At 43.9% G+C, this 20,874-nt stretch overlaps 1 protein-coding gene across 1 annotated transcript in view; it reads right to left on the minus strand.

Moving 5' to 3' along the window:
* Positions 1-20,874, minus strand: part of LOC124805739 — a 101,369-nt gene that overhangs the window by 25,062 nt on the left and 55,433 nt on the right. The window contains exon 4 of the mRNA XM_047266308.1: positions 9,305-9,598. Within this exon, the coding sequence (XP_047122264.1) occupies positions 9,305-9,598 (294 nt within the window). The remainder of the gene's footprint in view (positions 1-9,304; positions 9,599-20,874) is intronic.

Genomic DNA, 20,874 nt, shown 5'->3' on the forward strand with positions numbered 1-20,874 from the left:
CTAAACGTAAGCTTGCGAACTATACTATACTATGGCGCTGCTTCTATTGGCGCGTGCGTCGTGTGCAACTGGCAACACAGCAATCTCCCGCGTCTGGGCGGGCATGCGCGAGCCGCCAAGATAAAAAAATTGAACTATAATGGTTAAAATTACTCTTCTTTTAAAAATATTTGAAGTAACAAAATTTATAGGTAATCTAAAATTCATATTATTAATTGCACAATCTAACGTTAATTATTAAATTGATTTCTGGACACATTTATAAAATAATGATATAACTTGAAGATCCTTCTTTTGTTAAGAAAGTTTGCAAGCTCTTTTGTTTTGTAAACTCTTTGGAATATAGTTAGTATGGCAGAATGTAAGGAGTAGTGGGCATGTCTTAGATGGAAGTAGACGTTTTTCTAAGTTTGTCAACATCAATGTGAATTAGTGTTCTGAAATGGAGATTGTGAAGTCATTTTTCCAAAGCTGTTTCACAGAGGAAGACCACACTGCAGTTCCTTCTCTAAATCCTCGCACAAATGAAAAAATGGCTGACATCAAAATAAGTGTCCAAGGAATAGAAAAGCAACTGAAATCACTCAACAAAGGAAACTCCACTGGACCTGACAGGATACCAGTTCAATTCTACACAGAGTACGCGAAAGAACTTGCCCCCCTTCTAACAGGTGTGTACCGCAAGTCTCTAGAGGAACGGAAGGTTCCAAATGATTGGAAAAGAGCACAGGAAGTCCCAGTTTTCAAGAAGGGTCGTCGAGCAGATGCGCAAAACTATAGGCCAATATCTCTGACATCAATCTGTTGTAGAAGTTTAGAACATGTTTTTTTGCTCACGTATCATGTCATTTCTGGAAACCCAGAATCTACTCTGTAGGAATCAACATGGGTTCTGGAAACAGCGATCGTGTGAGACCCAACTCGCTTTATTTGTTCATGAGACCCAGAAAATGTTAGATACAGGCTCCGAGGTAGCTGCCATTTTCCTTGACTTCCAGAAGGCATTTGAAACAGTTCTGCACTGTCGCCTGATAAACAAAGTAAGAGCCTACGGGATATCAGACCAGCTGTGTGGCTGGATCGAAGAATTTTTAGCAAACAGAACACAGCATGTTGTTCTCAATGGAGAGACGTCTACAGACGTTAAAGTAACCTCTGGCGTACCATAGGGGAGTGTTATGGGACCATTGCTTTTCACAATATATATAAATGACCTAGTAGATAGTGTCGGAAGTTCCATGCGACTTTTCGCGGATGATGCTGTAGGATACAGAGAAGTTGCAGCATTAGAAAATTGCAGCGAAATGCAGGAAAATCTGCAGCAGATAGGCACTTGGTGCAGGGAGTGGCAACTGACCCTTAACATAGACAAATGTAATGTATTGCGAATACATAGAAAGAAGGATCCTTTATTGTATGATTATATGATAGTGGAACAAACACTGGTAGCAGTTACTTCTGTAAAATATCTGGGAGTATGCGTACAGAATGATTTGAAGTGGAATGATCATATAAAATTAATTGTTGGTAAGGCGGGTGCCAGATTGAAGTTCATTGGGAGAGTCCTTAGAAAATGTAGTCCATCAACAAAGGAGGTGGCCTACAAAAAACTCGTTTGGCCTATACTTGAGTATTGCTCATCAGTGTGGGATCTGTACCAGGTCAGGTTGACAGAGGAGATAGAGAAGATCCAAAGAAGAGCGGTGTGTTTCATCACAGGGTTATTTGGTAAGCATGATAGCGTTACAGAGCTGTTTAGCAAGCTCAAGTGGCAGAGAGGTGCTCTGCATCGCGGTGTAGCTTGCTGTCCAGGTTTCGAGAGGATGCATTTCTGGATGAGGTATTGAATATATTGCTTCCCCCTACTTATACCTCCCGAGGAGATCACAAATATAAAATTAGAGAGATTCGAGCGTGCACGGAGGCTTTCCGGCAGTCGTTCTTCCTGTGAACCATACGCGAGTGGAACAGGAAAGGGAGGTAATGACAGTGGCACGTAAAGTGCCCTCCGCCACGCACCGTTGGGTGGCTTGCGGAGTATAAATGTAGATGTAGATGTAGATTGAGATTTAGAAGAATGGGATAAACTACAAAGATATTCATAGCAATAGGCAAATCTTCATCAGTTACTCAGGTCCACAAGAACCCACAATGTTATAAAAATTACAGCCTCAAGAATGTACCCCAGATGAAAGACTTGGAGCCAACAACAATGAGATGATGAAGATAAGTAAAAAGTTTTCCTTCGGTATATCTTACACCTCTCAAAGCTTTTGAAAACAGTGAAGAGACTAAGAGAATTTTAATAGTGATGTGTAGGGGGGGGGGGGGGGTAAGATTACAATTGTCATCTATGTAAATAATGGATAAGCCATTTACGGGAGAACCTTTATTAAAATTGTTTAGTTGGCCTCAGGCTGCAATGAGAGCGATAGCCGACGTAAATCCACAAGTGCAGAAAAACATAATAGATAGTGAGGATTCATGAGTGAAACAGTATAATATACAGGCACAAATACCAGAATTTAATATTGGAGATCTGGTACCAATTAACGACCATCACACGAGTTCAAACCTCAAGAAAGAGATAAGTACATTTTTTCCTAAGTTTGTTGGTCCATACAGAGTTGACAGGGTGCCACACCTCAAAGCATTATTTTTGATAAAGTCAACAATGGAGAAAGAGATAGGTTATACAATGTGGAAATGGTAAAGAAGTACAAACAATGAACTACGTGATGAAAAAATAGTCAGTTGGCTATGAATTTGACGAACATGGTACAAAATGTGTCATTTCATGATTATCGAGAATGTAAGTGACGATCTTTGTTAACTTTTGTAGTAATTTGATGTTTTGTGGATGAGTTTATTTTTAACTTTTACAGGGGAGGTATGGGATTTGTGTATACTACTCGTCTCTCTCTCTCTCTCTCTCTCTCTCTCTCTCTCTCTCACACACACACACACACACATACACACACGCACATACACAAACACCCACCCACATGCATATACACACGTACAGACTATGCACAAACAAAAATGATTTAAGGGTATTTTTTTGCTAGGCTAGACGCTGTTTCAAGGGGAGGGAGGAGTTGGACAGAGTGTCTTACTAATAAGCTTGATATAAAAATAACAAGCCCACATTAAGAAGGAAAAGGAGTATTGGGGGGAGGAAAATAGACAGGAGAACATGTAGTGGAAAAGCAGGAGATAGTTGGAGTTCCATGGAGGGTGTGTCCTTAAGATGAGGTAAAGTGGAAGGGAAGAAATAATGAAGTACTCAAGGAAAGGGGGATCCCAACCAATTTGTGGGTAAGTAAACCCCAAACAAGGGATCTTATGCCAGGTTCAAGTGGACCTGTGGAAGGAAGGACCCCAAACTCTTCAGAGGAAAGGAGAGGTACATCACACTGACTGGGCCTACAAAATAAGAGGAAAAGGGTACTGAATCCCCAGAAAGATAGCCTTAAAGAAGAGAGAAATGCTTAAGAATAATATTTGTGAAGAAAAGGAATAAGGACTCTGCTTAAGGGAACATCTCCTCTAAACTGGATAATAAATTGAGAAAGTAAATATTAGCTAACTCTGTAGTTTACCACTAGTATTTGAGTCTCTGCATAATCTGAAGTTTGGTCCTAAAATAGTGTATAACAATTGCTTCATCCAAAGACAAGAATACAGATTAATGGAATTAATGTTTAAAGAGATGAAAGCGCTCTGAGAGAAAGCAATGTAATTGTGGTTCACTCTATGCCACTTTGCTAGCCAAAGTTAGGGGAGCTATTAAATATAAAACAACAGAGCTAACGAAAATTCTAATTAGAGGATATGTATGTTTGTATTGATAGATTGTTAAATATATGATTATGATGTCTTTCTTTTAGTGGAGGGATATGCGGTGATACATGCCATTCATGGAAAGGCATGTATCACATCGTAAAATATAGAGCTTAGAGTAAAGACGTGTGCCACTGCAATTAGTTTGTAAACAGCAGACCACATACTGTGGGAAAGTATTACTCAACAGGTGCAGAGTTAACATGCTCGAGAGCATATGTAATCTCCATGGAGCAAGGAGGAATGAAGGAGCTATGGTACCATGGAAGACATCCAGCACCAAGAAGATGAATATGATGTATGTAAGTAGTTGCTGTTTTATACTATTCACAGACATGTTAATGAGATGGCTTTAAGACAGCAATATGAGTTGGTTCTGGGAGTAATAACTTCCCATGCAATCTGTAACTGTTTATGAAAGTTTGTGACAATATACAGAGTTTATTGGAACCAATCCACACTTTATTTAAGTAGAGAAGCTGAGTTTTGTTTTATAGCCACTTCACTTACAGAAATCTGCACGGAAGAAAGAAGTTTGATGCTAAGGAAGAATAGTGCACAGCATAGCTGGTCCCTGAGATAAATCGCGAGAGTTGCGAGGTGCAATCTGTACACCAACCTAAGAAGGGAGTGCACCATTCTTCCTGAAAAGAGTGGCAAGTTCAGGTAGCGGGGATGGAGGTAGGTAGCGATCATACGCCCTTCTCTCCAAAGGCTCAATAATGTAGAGACCTAGTGACAGTGGCGGACATGGAGGAAGCAACAATCCAGTGCTGGACGATGTGCAGGGACCCTGCAGTCTTGGACCCCGGAATCACCATTGGGGAACTAACATTGTACCATGGGATTGGACGATGTGCAGGGACCCTGCAGTCTTGGACCCCAGAATCACCATTGGGGAACTAACATTGTACCGTGGGATGGACCTAATAGCCAAAATGGTCACATAAACCTTGGCAGTAATGCTACTTTGCAGCGTAACCAAGGAATATGCCACTACAGCTGCCTTTGGGGTGCTGATAACCCTGATGTTGAGCGTCATTGAACTCCAAACATACACCACTATGGCTATTGAAATCGTCACTGACCCCCCACCATGTTTCAGTCTTTGGACGAAAACTCAGCCAGAAGTTGGCAACAGTGTGCAAGCTCATCTGACCAAATGCCATTCCTCCATTGCTCCATAGTCCAGGTTTTATGGCTTCAGAACCAAGTTTTTTCTGTTACTGGCATTTGTGTCACTGATGAGCATTTTGTGATTAGCAGCTTATGGTGCTTTGTTCATGTTATTTTAGTGCTGACAGCGTTCAGGGGTGTGGCATTCAGTTCTGCAGTGACATCTGGAGCTGCTGTCCTCTTATTTTTCGTCACAATCCTCTTAGATGAGCTTCTGTCGTGAACACTGAACACACAGTTTCATCTGCATTGTGACTAAACAGACGATGTTTTCCCGCTTTCCCTGTATTTGCTATAAATCTTAGATACAATGCTTCTTGAAACAATGAACACTTCAGCTACCTTGGTTTTGGAAGCACCCGTCATAAGGGCACCATAAATTTGCCCACATGAGAATTCACGAATCTCCAACACAGTGCAGTGACAACTGTGTAGAACACTGTTCTGACCGCAGCTGTTAATCGCAATGGATTGAGGACATTACCCAGATACCGTTTGTTGTCAAATACAACAGCGCAACCTGCAGGCTTGGTTAGCTTCTGCATTTATGAGGTGCGTGAGAAAAATAATTAGACTGACAACACGGCAAACAATATGACAACGCTGTGTTGTTCTACTAGTGTACACTGGCGTATTCGTCCGTCTCTTCTACATGCTCTGTCAGAGTTTCAGCTGTGTACAGCTATCACGTGATTTTTGAGAGCGCCAGAAAGTAAGTAGTGTCTTTGTTGTGAGCTGTTAAAATGGAACAGCGGAATTTAGAACAATGTTATGCAATCAAGTTTTGTATTAAACTTGAGAATCCTCGAGTGTGGCCTTTGAAAAGTTGAAACAGGCCCGTGGGGAATATTCCTTATTAAGAGCACAAGTTTTTCACTGGCACAAATCATTTTTGGAAGGCCGGGAACATGTCGAAGATGAACCTCGCTCAGGGAGACCTTCAACTTCAAAAACCAACGAAAACGTCGAATGCGTGTGTGCTGGTGTGAGATCAGACAATCGTATGACAATAAGGATGATGGGTAACCTGTTAAACACTTTCACTGTACATAAAATTTTGACCAAAGTTTTGCCCATTGCAGACATGTGGATGTTACAGTATGACAACACCTCATGTCACTCTAACACTTCCATCACGGAATTTTTGGCCTCGAAAGGAGTTCCTGTTATTACACAGCCCCCCTATTCATCAGATCTGCGTCCTCGTGACTTTTTTTCTTTTCCCCAAAACTGAAAAGTGTCTTAAAAGGATGTCATTTTGGGACTCTGGAGAACATTCAAAAGAATGTGATCGACATGGTAAAGGCCCTATAAGTTGAAGTATTTCAGCGCTACTACCAAGTCAGGGAACAACGACGCCGTCGGTGTACGAGGTCTGTTCAAAAAATTCCAGAACTTTGTCCATAAAATTTGTCTACGATTAGCTTTTGCTTATTGTGCATGGTCTCCTTCGTAAGACGCATTTCCGCAACTGATAACATCGCCCCCAACGCTGTTTCCACTTCCAGAAGTAGTCTTTGTACACCTGTTGCTGGATCACGTGAAGCACCTTTTATATCGTCTATCGTTGCAAATCTTATTCCTTTCAACGAGGTTTTCAACTTTGAAATAAAAAAAAAAGTCTGCAGGGGCCAGATCTGGAGAGTACGGAGGATGAGGCAACGCAGTGATTTCGTTTTTTGTGCAATAATCACGCACCAGCAAGAATCAATGTCTGGATGCGTTACCATGATGCAAGAGCCATGAATTGTCTTTCCACTTTTCAGGTCATTTCCTTCTCACATTTTCTCGCAGGCGTCGCAACACATCCCAGTAGTACCATCGATTAACCGTTTTTCCCCGTGGCACGAGTTCATGATGAACTCATCCTTCAAAGTCAAATAAAACTATCAGAATGGCTTTGTCATTTGACCTGAGCTGACGAGCTTTTTTTGGTCTTGTAGAACCTTTATCGACCTATTGTGAAGACTGACCTTTGGTCTCAATATCATAACTATACACCTATGTCCCATCACCAGTTATGATTCTCTTAAGGAACATCTCCCTCACATTTGCGCAGTCCGAAAGCTCTTCACAGAATGCGAGGCTGTGGTCTTTCTGGTCTTGACTCGTGAGACGTGGGACGAACTTGGCGGCAGCATGATGCATTCCAATATGCTGTGTCAGGATTTCATGACATGATTCAACTGAAATGTTACATTCTTCTGCAATCTCTAGGGCAGATAGTCTCCGATTGGCACACACAATTTCGTTGACGTTCCTCACGTGAGCGTAGTCGGTAGACGTCGAAGACTCATCTTTAACTTCGATCCGGCCAGTTTAAAACCCTGTGAACCATTCGTAACACTGAGTACCGCTTAAGCACTCATCCTGTAGGCTTTCTGCAGCATTTAGTGTGCCTGTAAAAATTTTCTCGAGTTTCACGTAAAATCTAATGCAGACGCGTTGTTCCTCTAACTCTGCCATCTTGAAATTCGCAAGGTGTGTGACACAACGTTGTACTCAATATAGCACTGAACAATAACTAACACATATACAACAACAAAACTTCCAGCAGTTACACATTAACCCTTTGTGGTCTGAATTTTTTAATTTTTTGACTTGGACGTTTCGAAATTTTTCCGTGGTATTCTAGTTGTTAGGAAATAGGTTTAGTACAAAGAAAAACCAGGTCAAATAACATTATGCAAATTTTATTAATTTTTATCAAAAAGGGACTTGAGTGTCCCTTCAGGTCACAGCGGTACAGACAGCAACAGACAGTACTTCATGAAAAGTGGTACTCATAAAGACAGTTTTTTCTTTCATTGACACACAAAAATACTTTAAATGAGAACATTTAGAATGAGGCTTTGATTCTATGTTATGAATACCACAGTTTTCACATCGACCACGATTTGCAACAAAATTTGGCCAATGAGCTTCGAGACTTTGGGTCTGAATTTCATTTGAAGCTGAAAAGCCTTTCTTCCTTCTTTTATTCAGCGAAGAACTTGGAGACGTTTCTTGCTTTGGCCTTCCTCTTTCCTTCAGAAGTGTTTTACCTTTTGTCATGAATATCTAATGTATGAATTCACAAGTGTTGCACAGTTTTGTCTCCTAAATTTGCGAGAAACTTTTAGATTGCCATTCATGATTTCAGCATTTCATTCATTTTCGGTAGAGGGAGAGTCTGTATTGTCTTTGCGCCTAGCAGCGTGTTTTTTGTTAGTTCCTCTTGGTGCGCATGTACATTGTTGATTTCTTGTTCGTCATCTGTCAGGTCATTTTCAAATTCAGAAGGAAAAAAAAACTTTTGTAGATAAAAAATCAGTCTCATTACTTTTCTCACACACTTCCAGTGTTGAAGCGTGCATTTCTTCAGCTTCTTCAGAACAAGTGGAAATATTCTCTTGTTGACTGGTAGAGGGTGTGGCACAATTTTTTGTTCTTTGCACTTGTACATTGTTGAGTTCGAATTTTTCTAAAACTCGTTCTGTGTCAGAATCTCTACTTTCCTTATCAGGTGTATCGATGTGAGATGACAAATACTCCAAGAGTAACTCCAGGATCTCTTCACCTTACAACTTTCTCGCCATAGCCTGTCATGCAAGAACACATATCTATAGGCCTGACGAGACTTACAAGTACGAAATTGTCTTTACAGATTTAATCTAAGGATTTATAATATATTCCGCTTCTAGCCAATTATTAGCATAAATTGACTTACCGAGTAATAGGAAAAAGAAATATGGAGGTCGGAATGTCACTGGAAATGCACGGAATAAAAACTGAACGATCATCCTGCAACTGTATACAACCAAATACTGCGAGGACTGCACGCGCTGAAATTCAAATTGGTTTGGCCTCACAGATAACACATCCGTGAAAGAACTGCGATGCATTAAAAATTTACCATAGCAAGAATAAGTGGCGCGCTACATTTCCGGGCAATTCAAATGACAAAGAATGTTTTACACTCATTTTCATAAAGTGGGACGTTGAAGTCCCGTCAGATTGTAATGGGTTGAACACAGGCGTGTGCAGGGATGCCAACAGCATTTCGCTCCGACACACCATTGGCGCGAAATTACGAATTTTTTGAACGGACCTCGTATAGCTGCCGGGGTAGCTACTTTGAAGCGGAAAAAACAAAAACTTTGGTAGATAAAAAAATCAATCTCATTACTTTTCTCACACACTTTGTATGTTGAAGCATGCATTTCACCTCGTGTTTTCGTATTGTCGTTCAATCCTCGTATGTCAAACGCATTCATGGTTCTAGCAACAGAACACGGCTCTTTACCTCGTCCTCGGTGTCCAGCACGTCATCGTCGTCGAGGAAGACAGAGTCGGAGCCGACGGAGGCGCAGTCGTCGGTGCGCAGCGAAGCTGCGCAGGAGCTGATGGAGGCGAGCGGCGCGAGCCTCGGGGGCGGCGCCGGCGGCGACAGCGACGCGGAGGCGGCGGGGGAGGCGGGTCTGCTCAGCGACGGCCGCGCGCTGGCGGCGCCGGGCAGCAGCTGCGCCTGCGGCAGCACCGCCGCGTACAGCGTGCGCTCGCTGCCGCACGGCGACGCGTCCGGCGTCGGCTGGATCACCTGCAACACGGGCCGGCTCAGGGGGCGGAAGGACTACTGGCCATTAAAATTGCTACACCACGAAGATGACGTACTACAGACGCGAAATTTAACCGACAGGAAGAAGATGCTGTGATATGCAAATGAATAGCTTTTCAGAGCATTCACAAAAGACAACGTGTTGACATGAGGAAAGTTCCCAACCGATTTCTCATACACAAACAGCAGTTGACCGGCGTTGCCTGGTGAAACGTTGTTGTGATGCCTCGTTTAAGGAGGAGAAATGCCGATCGGTTTGTCGTATCCCGACATTGCTACTCGCGTTGGTCGAGATCCGATGACTGTTAGCAGAATACGGAATAGGTGGGTTCAGGAGGGTAATACGGAACGCCGTGCTGGATTCCAACGGCCTAGTATCACTAGCAGTCGAGATGACAGTCATCTTATCCGCATGGCAGTAACGGAAGGTGCACCCACGTCGCGATCCCTGAGCCAACAGATGGGGACGTTTGCAAGACAGCAACCATCTGCACGAACAGTTCGACGACGTTTGCAGCAGCATGGACTATCAGCTCGGAGACCGTGGCTGCGTTTACCCTTGACGCTACATCACAGACAGGAGCGCCTGAGATGGTGTACTCAATGACGAACCTGGGTGCACGAATGGCAAAACGTAATTTTTTCGGATGAATCCAGGTTCTGGTTACAGCATCGTGATGGTCGCATCCGTGTTTGGCGACATCGTGGTGAACGCACATTGGAAGCATGTATTCGTCATTGCCATACTGGCGTATCACCCCACGTGATGGTATGGGGTGCCATTGGTTACACGTCTCGGTCACCTCTTGTTCTTATTGACGGCACTTTGAACAGTGGACTTTACATTTCAGATGTGTTTTGACCTGTGGCTCTACCCTTCATTCGATCCCTGCGAAACTCTACATTTCAGCAGGATAATGCACGACTGCATGTTGCAGGTCCTTTATGGGCCTTTCTGGACACAGAAAATGTTCGACTGCTGCACTTTCTCCAGATCTCTCACCAATTGAAAACGTCTGGTCAATGGTGGCCGAGCAACTGGCTCGTCACAATACGCTAGTCACTACTCTTGATGAACTGTGGTATCGTGTTGAAGCTGCATGGGGCAGCTGTACCTGTACACGCCATCCAAGCTCTGTTTGACTCAATGCCCAGGCGTATCAAGGCCGTTATTACGGCCAGAGGTGGTTGTTCTGGGTAATGATTTCTCAGGATCTATGCACCCACATTGCGTGGAAATGTAGTCACCTGTCAGTTCTAGTATAATATATTTGTCCAATGAATACGCGTTTATCATCTGCATTTCTTCTTGGTGTAGCAATTTTAATATCCAGTAGTGTATTATTAATGTACAGGACAATTAAAAATGAATGTAGCGATTACAAACAGCTATAACGACATTGATGTGCAAAAACTTTAGGATGAAAGAAACTTTCGCACAATGTGTCACAGCCAAGTAACATAGGTCAACAAAACTTGAACTGCACATAGAAGGAACTGCAGCAGTATAGAAAACAAAGAAATTGACTAGTCCAGGGATGCGTTCTGGCCTCCTTCCTTTTTTTAATATGTACGCTAACGACCAGTCAAATCCACCAGGTTAGCTGAGAGCACTAATGCACTGCTTCCTGGACTCGGGTAGGTGTGCTGGCCCCGGATCGAATCCGCCTGGCGGATTAACGAAGAGGGCCAGTGTGTCGGCCAGGCTGGATGTGGTTTTTAGGCGGTTTTCCACATCCAACTAGGTGAATACTGGGCTGGTCCCCATGTACCGCCCCATTTACACGACCCACAGACATTTGCAAACGTTCGCACTATTTCATGGCTTATACTAGATGCAGACAGCTGAGGTACACTACTTCCGCCCCAGGTGGTACAGGTGCCGACAGGAAGGGTATCTGGCCACCCTTTTACACTGACATTGCCAAATCCATAGTAACAGGGCTGACCCCGGATTGAAGTGGGACAAGGGGCTAAGGAAATGATGATGATGACACTAACGACCAGCCAATATCTAATCGTACTAAGCATTTCCCATATGCAGATGGCTTGGCTATCACAGCTGAGGGGAGGTCTTTCAACCAGGTAGAGCAGAAACTGGAGAAAACACTCAAAGTCTTGTCAGAGTACCATCAAAATAACTCTCTCAGACCATATCATTAGAAGACTAAAGTAAGTGTTTTCCACTTTTGATCTCAAGCGAAGGGAAAGCTCAGTGCATCCTTGAATAATGCCACACTGGAACACACAGATAAACCAACCTATTTGGGTGTAACGTTGAATATATCTTTGACATATAGACGATATCACTATGAAAAGATCAGTCAGAATGTGGCCCCCAGAAATAATATTTTGCGGAGACTCATAAACAGCAAATTACTATCTTGAGAACCACCGCCCAAGCACTATACTGTGCTTCTCTTCAGCTGAATATGCCTGCCCCAGTATGGACCACAACGACATATGCGAAGAAGGTCGACATGAGCCTTAATGAAACATGTTCAGTAACAGTGGAGTGTATGAAAGCCGCACCCCTAGCAAATATTTACAGAGCTGCTGGTCTTGCGAGTCCCAGCCCCTGAAGAACACTTCACGAATTCACAGAGAGGCTCAGACAAACTGTTGATGAGATACATCCTCTTTTTGGCACCACATGCCATCCTGGACGACTGAGATCCCGTAGAAGGTTCTTAAAAGTGGTCATTGAAGAACCACCACCTGAATATCCACCAGCAAAGGTAGTGCCTGGTGGCTCCACAACAAACTAGGAAACATGGAGGACTCTGAACCGTATAAGAACAGGAGTGGCCCCTGGTGAAAAAAAAAAAGTTATCAGGTGGGGTCACGGTAAGGTGGATGACAGCAGACGCGATTGTGGTGCTCTGCAAGACATGGGGCACATCCTGGCCTGTCCAAAGTGTGCCTATAGATGTTGCCTCTGGACAAGAAAGAACACTGGACGTGGCCCAGTAGTGAGATTGATTTCCAGACACGAATCAGTAAAGTAAAGTAAGGTAACTGAAATAAATGTACAATAAGACTAACAGAAATGCTTATTTTATTTAAAGACAATAATTAGAATAAAGTCATCGCAATTCTTGATGGTCCCCTGGCCATTAAGAGAGGCGGGACATGGTTCTTAGTAGGTTGGGTAATCACCCCAGGCGACAGTTCACGTTCTGCAATGTGTTCCCGTGCTGGGTACAAGGCTGGTAAGTACTTGTAGTTGCAAGGCGTTCAGTTTTTCCTATAGCGCGGTTGACAACTGCTGGATCGTCGTTGGTGCATGTGGACATACTGCAGCAGGTCTCCCCAACACAGCCGACACGTGCTCGATGAGATTTAAGTCGGCAGAACGGGCAGGCCAGTCCATTCTCCGAATATCCTCTCGTTTCAAGAGCTCCTCTACATACACAGTTCGATGCAGACGCGCATTGTGATTCATAACAGTGAAGTCTGGGCCGAATGCATCACTGAAATGAGGCAGATGGGGAAGGAGTACAGTGTCGCAATAACTCTGACCAATGAGTGTACTGTGTTTAGATTTGGAAGTCAGCAAGCCCATGCACTATTATGCCTCACCATACCACAACATCAAAATGATCATGCTCGACAGTGTTTCTGGATGAATTACATATTTCCACCTCTCTCCATATGATTGTATGTCCAGTATTCTCGAAAATGGTCGTTTTGGTGGTCCAGGTGATGTGGCATGGGGAAGCATAATGTTGCATAGGCGTACTGACCTTCAGCTCTTCGAACAACATATACTGACTGGTCAAAGTTATTATGACATTTTCCTTCTTCCTCATGTGCGTCTTTTCACGGGCGAATTCGACCCTAACTTCATTTTTAAGGAAGGCAATGCGCGATCGCATCGACAGCGCAGGTGGAGGTGCTCTTGGAACGAGGGCGTATTCGGCGAATAGGTGGTCTTTCCGTTTCCTGACTTAAATCTCATTGAGCACCTGTGCGATGCATTGGGAAGACGTTCTGCAACATGTCCATATGCACCAACGACTCTCCAGCAGCTGTCAGCTGCAATGGTGGCGGAATGGAAGCCCTACCAAAAATGGTTCAAATGGCTCTAAACACTATGGGACTTAACATCTGAGGTTATCAGTCCCCTAGACTTAGAACTACTTAAACCTAACTAACCTAAGGACACCACACACATCGATGCCCGAGGCAGGATTCGAACCCGCGACCGTAGCAGCCGCGTGGTTCCGGACTGAAGCGCCTACAACCGAACCCCTACTACAAGAACCCCTTATCTTGCTTGTGACCAGCATAAGAGCACATAGCGTTTGCATTGCTGTTTGCGGTGATCACACATCCTATTAAGAACAATGTTTCGTCTATTGTAATGTACAGGACACCATCACGAATAAAAGTGTCATTTATGTTCGCCTCTTTGCGTATTTCGTTCAGTTATTTTCTGTACTGTACTGTAATGTATCCTAGCAATTCTTTCTGTGTATGGTCCAAGTTTCATTGAGCTATGTTATTTGGCAGTGACACGTCATGTGAACGTTACTTTCGTTCTTACGTTTCGCACACCTGTGTAATTGATTCATACATCGCCAAGAATGACAGAGAATCCAAAACAAAGTTCAAAATTTCGATTGCTGTACAAGCACAGTGTTACTCAGCACAAAAACTGTACGGCCCAGTTTTCTTCATTGAATCAAATGTTTTTGAAGAAATTGTTGTCTGGACGTGCTTGAGCAATGGCGGGTGCTACAACTTCAATAAGATGGAACAGCCACCACATTGGGTTACGGGAGTTCGCACGTTTCTAAGTGAGCATCTCCCAAACAGTTGCACTGATGATTCTGATCATGACGACCCTGAATTCTGCTGTTGGCCAATTACGTCTCCGGGTCTGATTCTTATAAATTTATTTTTGTGGGTAATGATGGAAATAGAATAAATGAAATAAAATTTGTGCTACGGCCGGGACTTGAATCCGGGTCTCTTTGCTTACTAGGCAGGAATGTTGACCATTTTTTTTTTGGTGTTGATCTCATTTTGTTCGTTAATGGTCGTTGTACTTGTTCTGGGCGGACGTCCAATGACGCTTGTTCAAGTTCATCGTTGATCCATTCACTCTGTTTTTTCTTATTACAGAGGGGATCTAGCCCCCTGCCTGAACACGCTGAGCTACTTTTTTTTTCGTTCTATTCGTCCGGGGCGGTCGTCCCATGCCGCTTGTTCTACTTCATTGTTAAACCACCACAGCACTACGGCTGACATTCCTGCATCTGATGCGGTGGTATAATGGTCACCATTCCTGCCTCGTAAACAAGGAGACTGGGCTCAAGAAGCGGCCGTATTACGAATTTTATTTCATTCGTTCAGCTTCCATCATTCTCATAGAGCCGGCCACTGTGACCGAGCCGTTCTAGGCGCTTCAGTCTGGAACCGCGCGACCGCTACAGTCACAGGTTCGAATTCTGCCTCGGGCATGGATGTGTGTGTGTCCTTGGGTTAGTTAGGTTTAAGTAGTTCTAAGTACTAGGGGACTGATGACCTCAGCTGTTAAGTCCCATAGTGCTCCGAGCCATTCGAACCATTTTTGAATTATTCTCGTAGATAAAGACGAGACTTTATGTCTCGAGGAAAATTTGATTGTGAGATCTTTTTATGAGGTTATGTGAAACACCTTCTGTATGCACCTCCGTTGCCGAAAATAATTCCAGAATGAAAAATCATCATTTCTAATGTACTCGCGTCTGTGCTTCCACATGCGGTTTAGGACGTATGGCGTAAAATGGATTATGTCTTAGAAGCTGTCCGTGGGATCAAGAGGAAAGATATAGATCACGTATAAAGTACGTAAAAATACTGAACTTTCTTTCACATTAAATAGTTATAACCATTCGTAATCGCTGTTTTCATTTTGAATTGTCCTGCATTTATTTGACCTCTAAGTGCCCAGCTATATAGCCAAGTACATTGTTATTTACGGGGTCAAGCTGAAAAGTAATACCTCCGAATTTTTAAGTGAAAACTATTAAAGCTTTGTAAATAAAACAAACGTATTAACATTCTCCATCTTTATTCTTCATGTCTTCATATTTATTTCCCAAGATGGTCACCTTGGTGACGAACACATTTGTCCCAACGAGAGACCAGCTTGTTGATACTGTCATTGCAGAATGTATGACTTTGTTGACGGAGCCACAACCTCATCTGTGCCTTCAATACTTCATCACTTTCAAACACAAGTCCTTGAACGTGTTCTTTGAGCTCTGGAAACATGAAAATCGGGTGAGGCCAAGTCGGGACTGTATGGACAGCGAATCCAAGGCGTCAGATTGTTGCAGGAGTCGCAGCGCTCGTGCGTGGTCTGCCAGTGTAATTATGAAGGAGAGAGTGCTCCATGTGTGGACGAACTCTACGAATTCGAAGTTCGATTACAGCATTCTATTTTTCACGCATCGACATAGTTACATTACAGATCGTCAATGTTATATGCTACAATTCGGAGCCCTCTAATGGCAGAGGGCGGACAATAAGTAGTGATGAACAATAAAGATGTAGAATGAAACTTCCTGGCAGATTAAAACTGTGTGCCCGACCGAGACTCGAACTCGGGACCTTTGCCTTCCGCGGGCAAGTGCTCGCCAACTGAGCTACCGAAGCACGACTCACGCCCGGTACCCACAGCTTTACTTCTGCCAGTACCTCGTCTCCTACCTTCCAAACTTTACAGAAGCTCTCCTGCGAACCTGCAGAACCATCACTCCTGAAAGAAAGGATATTGCGGAGACATGGCTTAGCCACAGCCTGGGGGATGTTTCCAGAATGAGATTTTCACTCTGCAGCGGAGTGTGCGCTGATATGAAACTTCCTGGCAGATTAAAACTGTGTGCCCGACCGAGACTCGAACTCTACCAACTGAGCTACCGAAGCACGACTCACGCCCGGTACCCACAGCTTTACTTCTGCCAGTACCTCGTCTCCTACCTTCCAGACTTTGCAGAAGCTCTCCTGCGAACCTGCAGAATCAACACTCCTGAAAGAAAGGATATTGCGGAGACATGGCTTAGCCACAGCCTGAGGGATGTTTCCAGAATGAGATTTTCACTCTGCAGCGGAGTGTGCGCTGATATGAAACTTCCTGGCAGATTAAAACTGTGTGCCCGACCGAGACTCGAACTCGGGACCCTTGCCTTCCGCGGGCAAGTGCTCGACCAACTGAGCTACCGAAGCACGACTCACGCCCGGTACCCACAGCTGTACTTCTGCCAGTACCTCGTCTCCTACCTTCCAAACTTTACAGAAGCTCTCCTGCGAACCTGCAGAACCAGCACTCCTGAAAGAAAGGATATTGCGGAGACATGGCTTAGCCACAGCCTGGGGGATGTTTCCAGAATGAGATTTTCACTCTGCAGCGGAGTGTGCGCTGATATGAAACTTCCTGGCAGATTAAAACTGTGTGCCCGACCGAGACTCGAACTCAGGACCTGAGCACTTGCCCGCGGAAGGCAAAGGTCCCGAGTTCGAGTCTCGGTCGGGCACACAGTTTTAATCTGCCAGGAAGTTTCATATCAGCGCACACTCCGCTGCAGAGTGAAAATCTCATTCTGGAATGATGTAGAATGTTACAAACGCTTGTTTTATTCAATAAGTTTCAAGAGTTTTCGCATAAAAATTCTGAGTCATTACTTTTAAGCGCACCCTCGTAATATGTTTACAAGTCATTGCTCGACAAAGCGAAGACCTGGTCGCAGCAGGGAATAATCTCTTCAAGTGACTATGTACAGCGCTGTTCGAGTTCAAAATGAAAGGCATTGTTGTTTCGCAGTGCAAATATAGCAAGTAATTTGGTAAAGTACGTTCTTGGGCTGCCACGTCGGCTTCATGTCAACATCACCAACTTTATCAATTATGAGAAGAAGTAGGAGTGACAGGGCGCACTGGAAGCATGACAGAATGCACAAGCAATGTGTAAATCTTGAGTACGTCTGTGGTGCGTGAATTATGGAAGGAGGGACAGCATGCTGAGAGAACGGCGATTCAACTGTCTAGAATCAAAGGGCACACAATAAATATCCCATTGCGGTATAGATAAATGTGTTGTAAGGCAACAGTTTCTGCGATATTATGAACAATATAAAGAAATACCAACACTGCGAAACTTCAGTATTTTTATGTTCATAACTAGATTCGAGGCTAGCAAAGAAATGCTTCGAAAAATTATCATGTCCATGGGATATATTGCCAGAACAAAGGAGCTGTGGTGTGCGAGAAAGACTATTTAGTTTCAAAGAAGGCATACAACATTAAAGTCATATGTAAAAATTATGCATCAGGAGAAATGGGGCCGGTGGTATATTCTGACGAAAAATGGTTTCAAACACAGTATACTCTGTCGAAATATGCCAAGAACATTGTCAAAAATAAAGTTATCTATATTTAATTGTGCTACGCAGGCCGCTGTCGTGCGGACGTGTAAAGTACTGCCACACTCCACTTGTAATTATACTGGAGCGTACGCTGCTGCTATGTCTCCTCCTGTTTCTAGGGCAAAACATGATGGTACTTCTACCACGACTAGGTCTTTCGTTCGCTTTGCTGAGCAATACATATTCATTTGATATATTTACGCTGAGATTTCTATGCATTTCTTCTCTTTCTTGATTGCGATGTAGATGTCAGTCCAAATAATACAGCCGTGTAAACTTATTTCATCTGCTTTATATTAATATTTTTCTTTATCAGGTGATGCACCGATATTGTGCTCAGGATGTTAATAGCTGACTATCGTATTTCGATCGTAGTAGGGCTGCGTATTAAAACTGTGAACAAATAAGCAGTTATGAGAATCACTGCAGACGGTTTCTTATTGTGGAATCGTTTGGCTAGCGTGCAGCTGTGGAGTCAATTAGATAATGTGGTTGCTGTGGCTCGGTGTCTTCCCGTCTTGGAATTCTGCTGATGAATGTCCATTTCGCGAAAATATTTTGCAGTGAACACTAGAGATTTGACCGTCGGTTGAAGCTTGGACACTCGGGGCATGTGAATTCCTACCTTGACAGTTGCTTTATAGAATTATCCTGATTTAGGTTTTCCGTGATTTCCCTAAATCGCTTCAGCCAAATGCCGGGATGGTTTCTTTGAAAGGGCACTGCGGACTTCCATCCCCATCCTTCTCTAATCCGATGAGACCGATGGCCCCGCAGTTGGATCTCCTCCCCCCAAAACATCCCAACCCAAAACAGCATTAGATCTGCAAGTTCTGAGTGAAGATTTTTGCAACAAGTAGTACTTAAAGCTTTTATTCTGCGGAGATGTGCAGGATTGTATCCGTGATCATTTCGCATTCTTATTATTGATGTTGCATGACGTAGTGCAAGTTTGAACTCCGAATGCCGTGAATGGTTAAGTATTTGCAGAAACACGTCCTCTCGTCATCCGAGAAGTTTCTCTGAATCGGTACCAATCATCAGATGTGGAAAGTGTAGAGTGTTTATTTTCTGCCCGACACATGGGCACTAACCCGAACCCAGACTGTTAGTGTGTCATCCTGCAGGAGGAGCAGAAGGTAGTTTCTGTGTAAATTTTGTTCTTGGTGTACCCTCCTGAAAGGAATACAGAACTACTGTGAACTTTTACCACGTCTAGTCGTTAAGACTCAATCTAAGAATACAATAGTGGCGATGAGGACAATTTTGGACTTTAGTTCCGTGTGCAATGCCCCTGGTAGAGCAGGATCAAGCGGCATTTGCGCCGCCCCTCATGGACATTACGAGTCCAGTGCTGCTTTTGCTTCAAAGGATGCAGCATACTAATGAAGCTCTCATCGAGCAAATCCTCGATTTGAATGAGTCCCCCCTCCCCGTTCTGCAGAGTTCAGTTCCCTATCTACCGCACCAGGGCGCCGCGGCACATCGGCACCACCGTTGTTCAAACCTTTTGATAGGAATATCGAACAGTGGGCGTGTTACATGGCTCAGTTAGAACAGCATTTTGCGGTGTACAATGTTTGTGGTGATGAACAATAATGAGCTTTCCTTTTGGACAATGCGAGTCCCATCATCTACAAGCTCTTACAGCCGTTGTATCCACAGGCAGAACCTCACGCTGTACCATATGTCTTCCTAAACAAGGGTTTGGCTGACTATTTTGATGCACAAATGCACATTTCCGTGACTCGATACAAGTTTTTTAGTTGTCAAAAACTACATTCTGAGTTACACAGGGAATGGAGTGCCCTATTCCAGGTTCTCTCCCGGCATTGCTGGTTTCACTGCTATAACGGTCAATGTAAGCTTTCCTATGCTTCAGCCCTAGTTAGGGATATGATTTTAGTTCATGCACCCGTTGAAGCAAGATCTCTTGAAATTAAAGCACTCCTCCCTTGAGATATATCTCCCTATTATCAGAGCCTTTGAAAAGTCTATCCGAGCAGCCGCTTCCATTCAGGATCCGGCTCTGGTTTTTCCCGCCTGACCCTCTTCTGATACTCACGTCAGCACGCTGCTGCTACAGCCAATCAAGATCCTCCTAGGAGCCATTCTGTCAAAACCTTACCATAGTGCAAGCATTGTTTTGTTCACCATCTCCAGTATCAGTGTCGGTCCTGCAAGACAAAGTACTCCGCCTATGGTAAATCTCAGCGCACGGCCTAAGTTTGTCGTTCGCCCACTTCCATGCCTCTAGACTGGACTCTGAACCCATTTTTCCTGACGTGGCGCTTGTGCAGGCTGTCCTTCCCCGGTCCACAAAGCTGATGTCTATACAAGTAGAGATGGAACATGAATCTGACACCCTACTGATTGATACTGGATCAGCGGCAATGATTGGGCCACTTATAAAGCTGTTGGGTCTCTCCCAATCCACCCTTCTGAAACGAAGTTGTGCAGCCTCAGTAATGATCTCATTCCAGTGAAGGATTACTTCCAACGCCAATTTCGTCATGGTGCCATGTTGATACCAGCTCAAATCCTGATGGTGAACGCCCCTGGGGCATCCAGTGTATTAGGACTCGACTTGTTTAACACCTTGGGTCTCGAAATACACAATACATCTGAAGCTGTTCCTGCAATGGGCTGGTGCCCCTATACTGAGGAACTGTTGGCTAAATTCGGGTTGGTGTTCAAGAAGTCATCAAAGGGTGTTTCTGGGTTCCACGCCCATGTTCCTCTGTCACTGACTGCTGTTTCAAAATTCTTCAAGGCCTGTAGCATCGAGATTGTCCTCCAGGACAGGCTTGGACCTGAACTACAATGCCTCCAGGATGACGGTAT

This window comes from Schistocerca piceifrons, chromosome 7 (genome assembly GCF_021461385.2).
Source record: "Schistocerca piceifrons isolate TAMUIC-IGC-003096 chromosome 7, iqSchPice1.1, whole genome shotgun sequence".
Classification (NCBI taxonomy): domain Eukaryota; kingdom Metazoa; phylum Arthropoda; class Insecta; order Orthoptera; family Acrididae; genus Schistocerca; species Schistocerca piceifrons.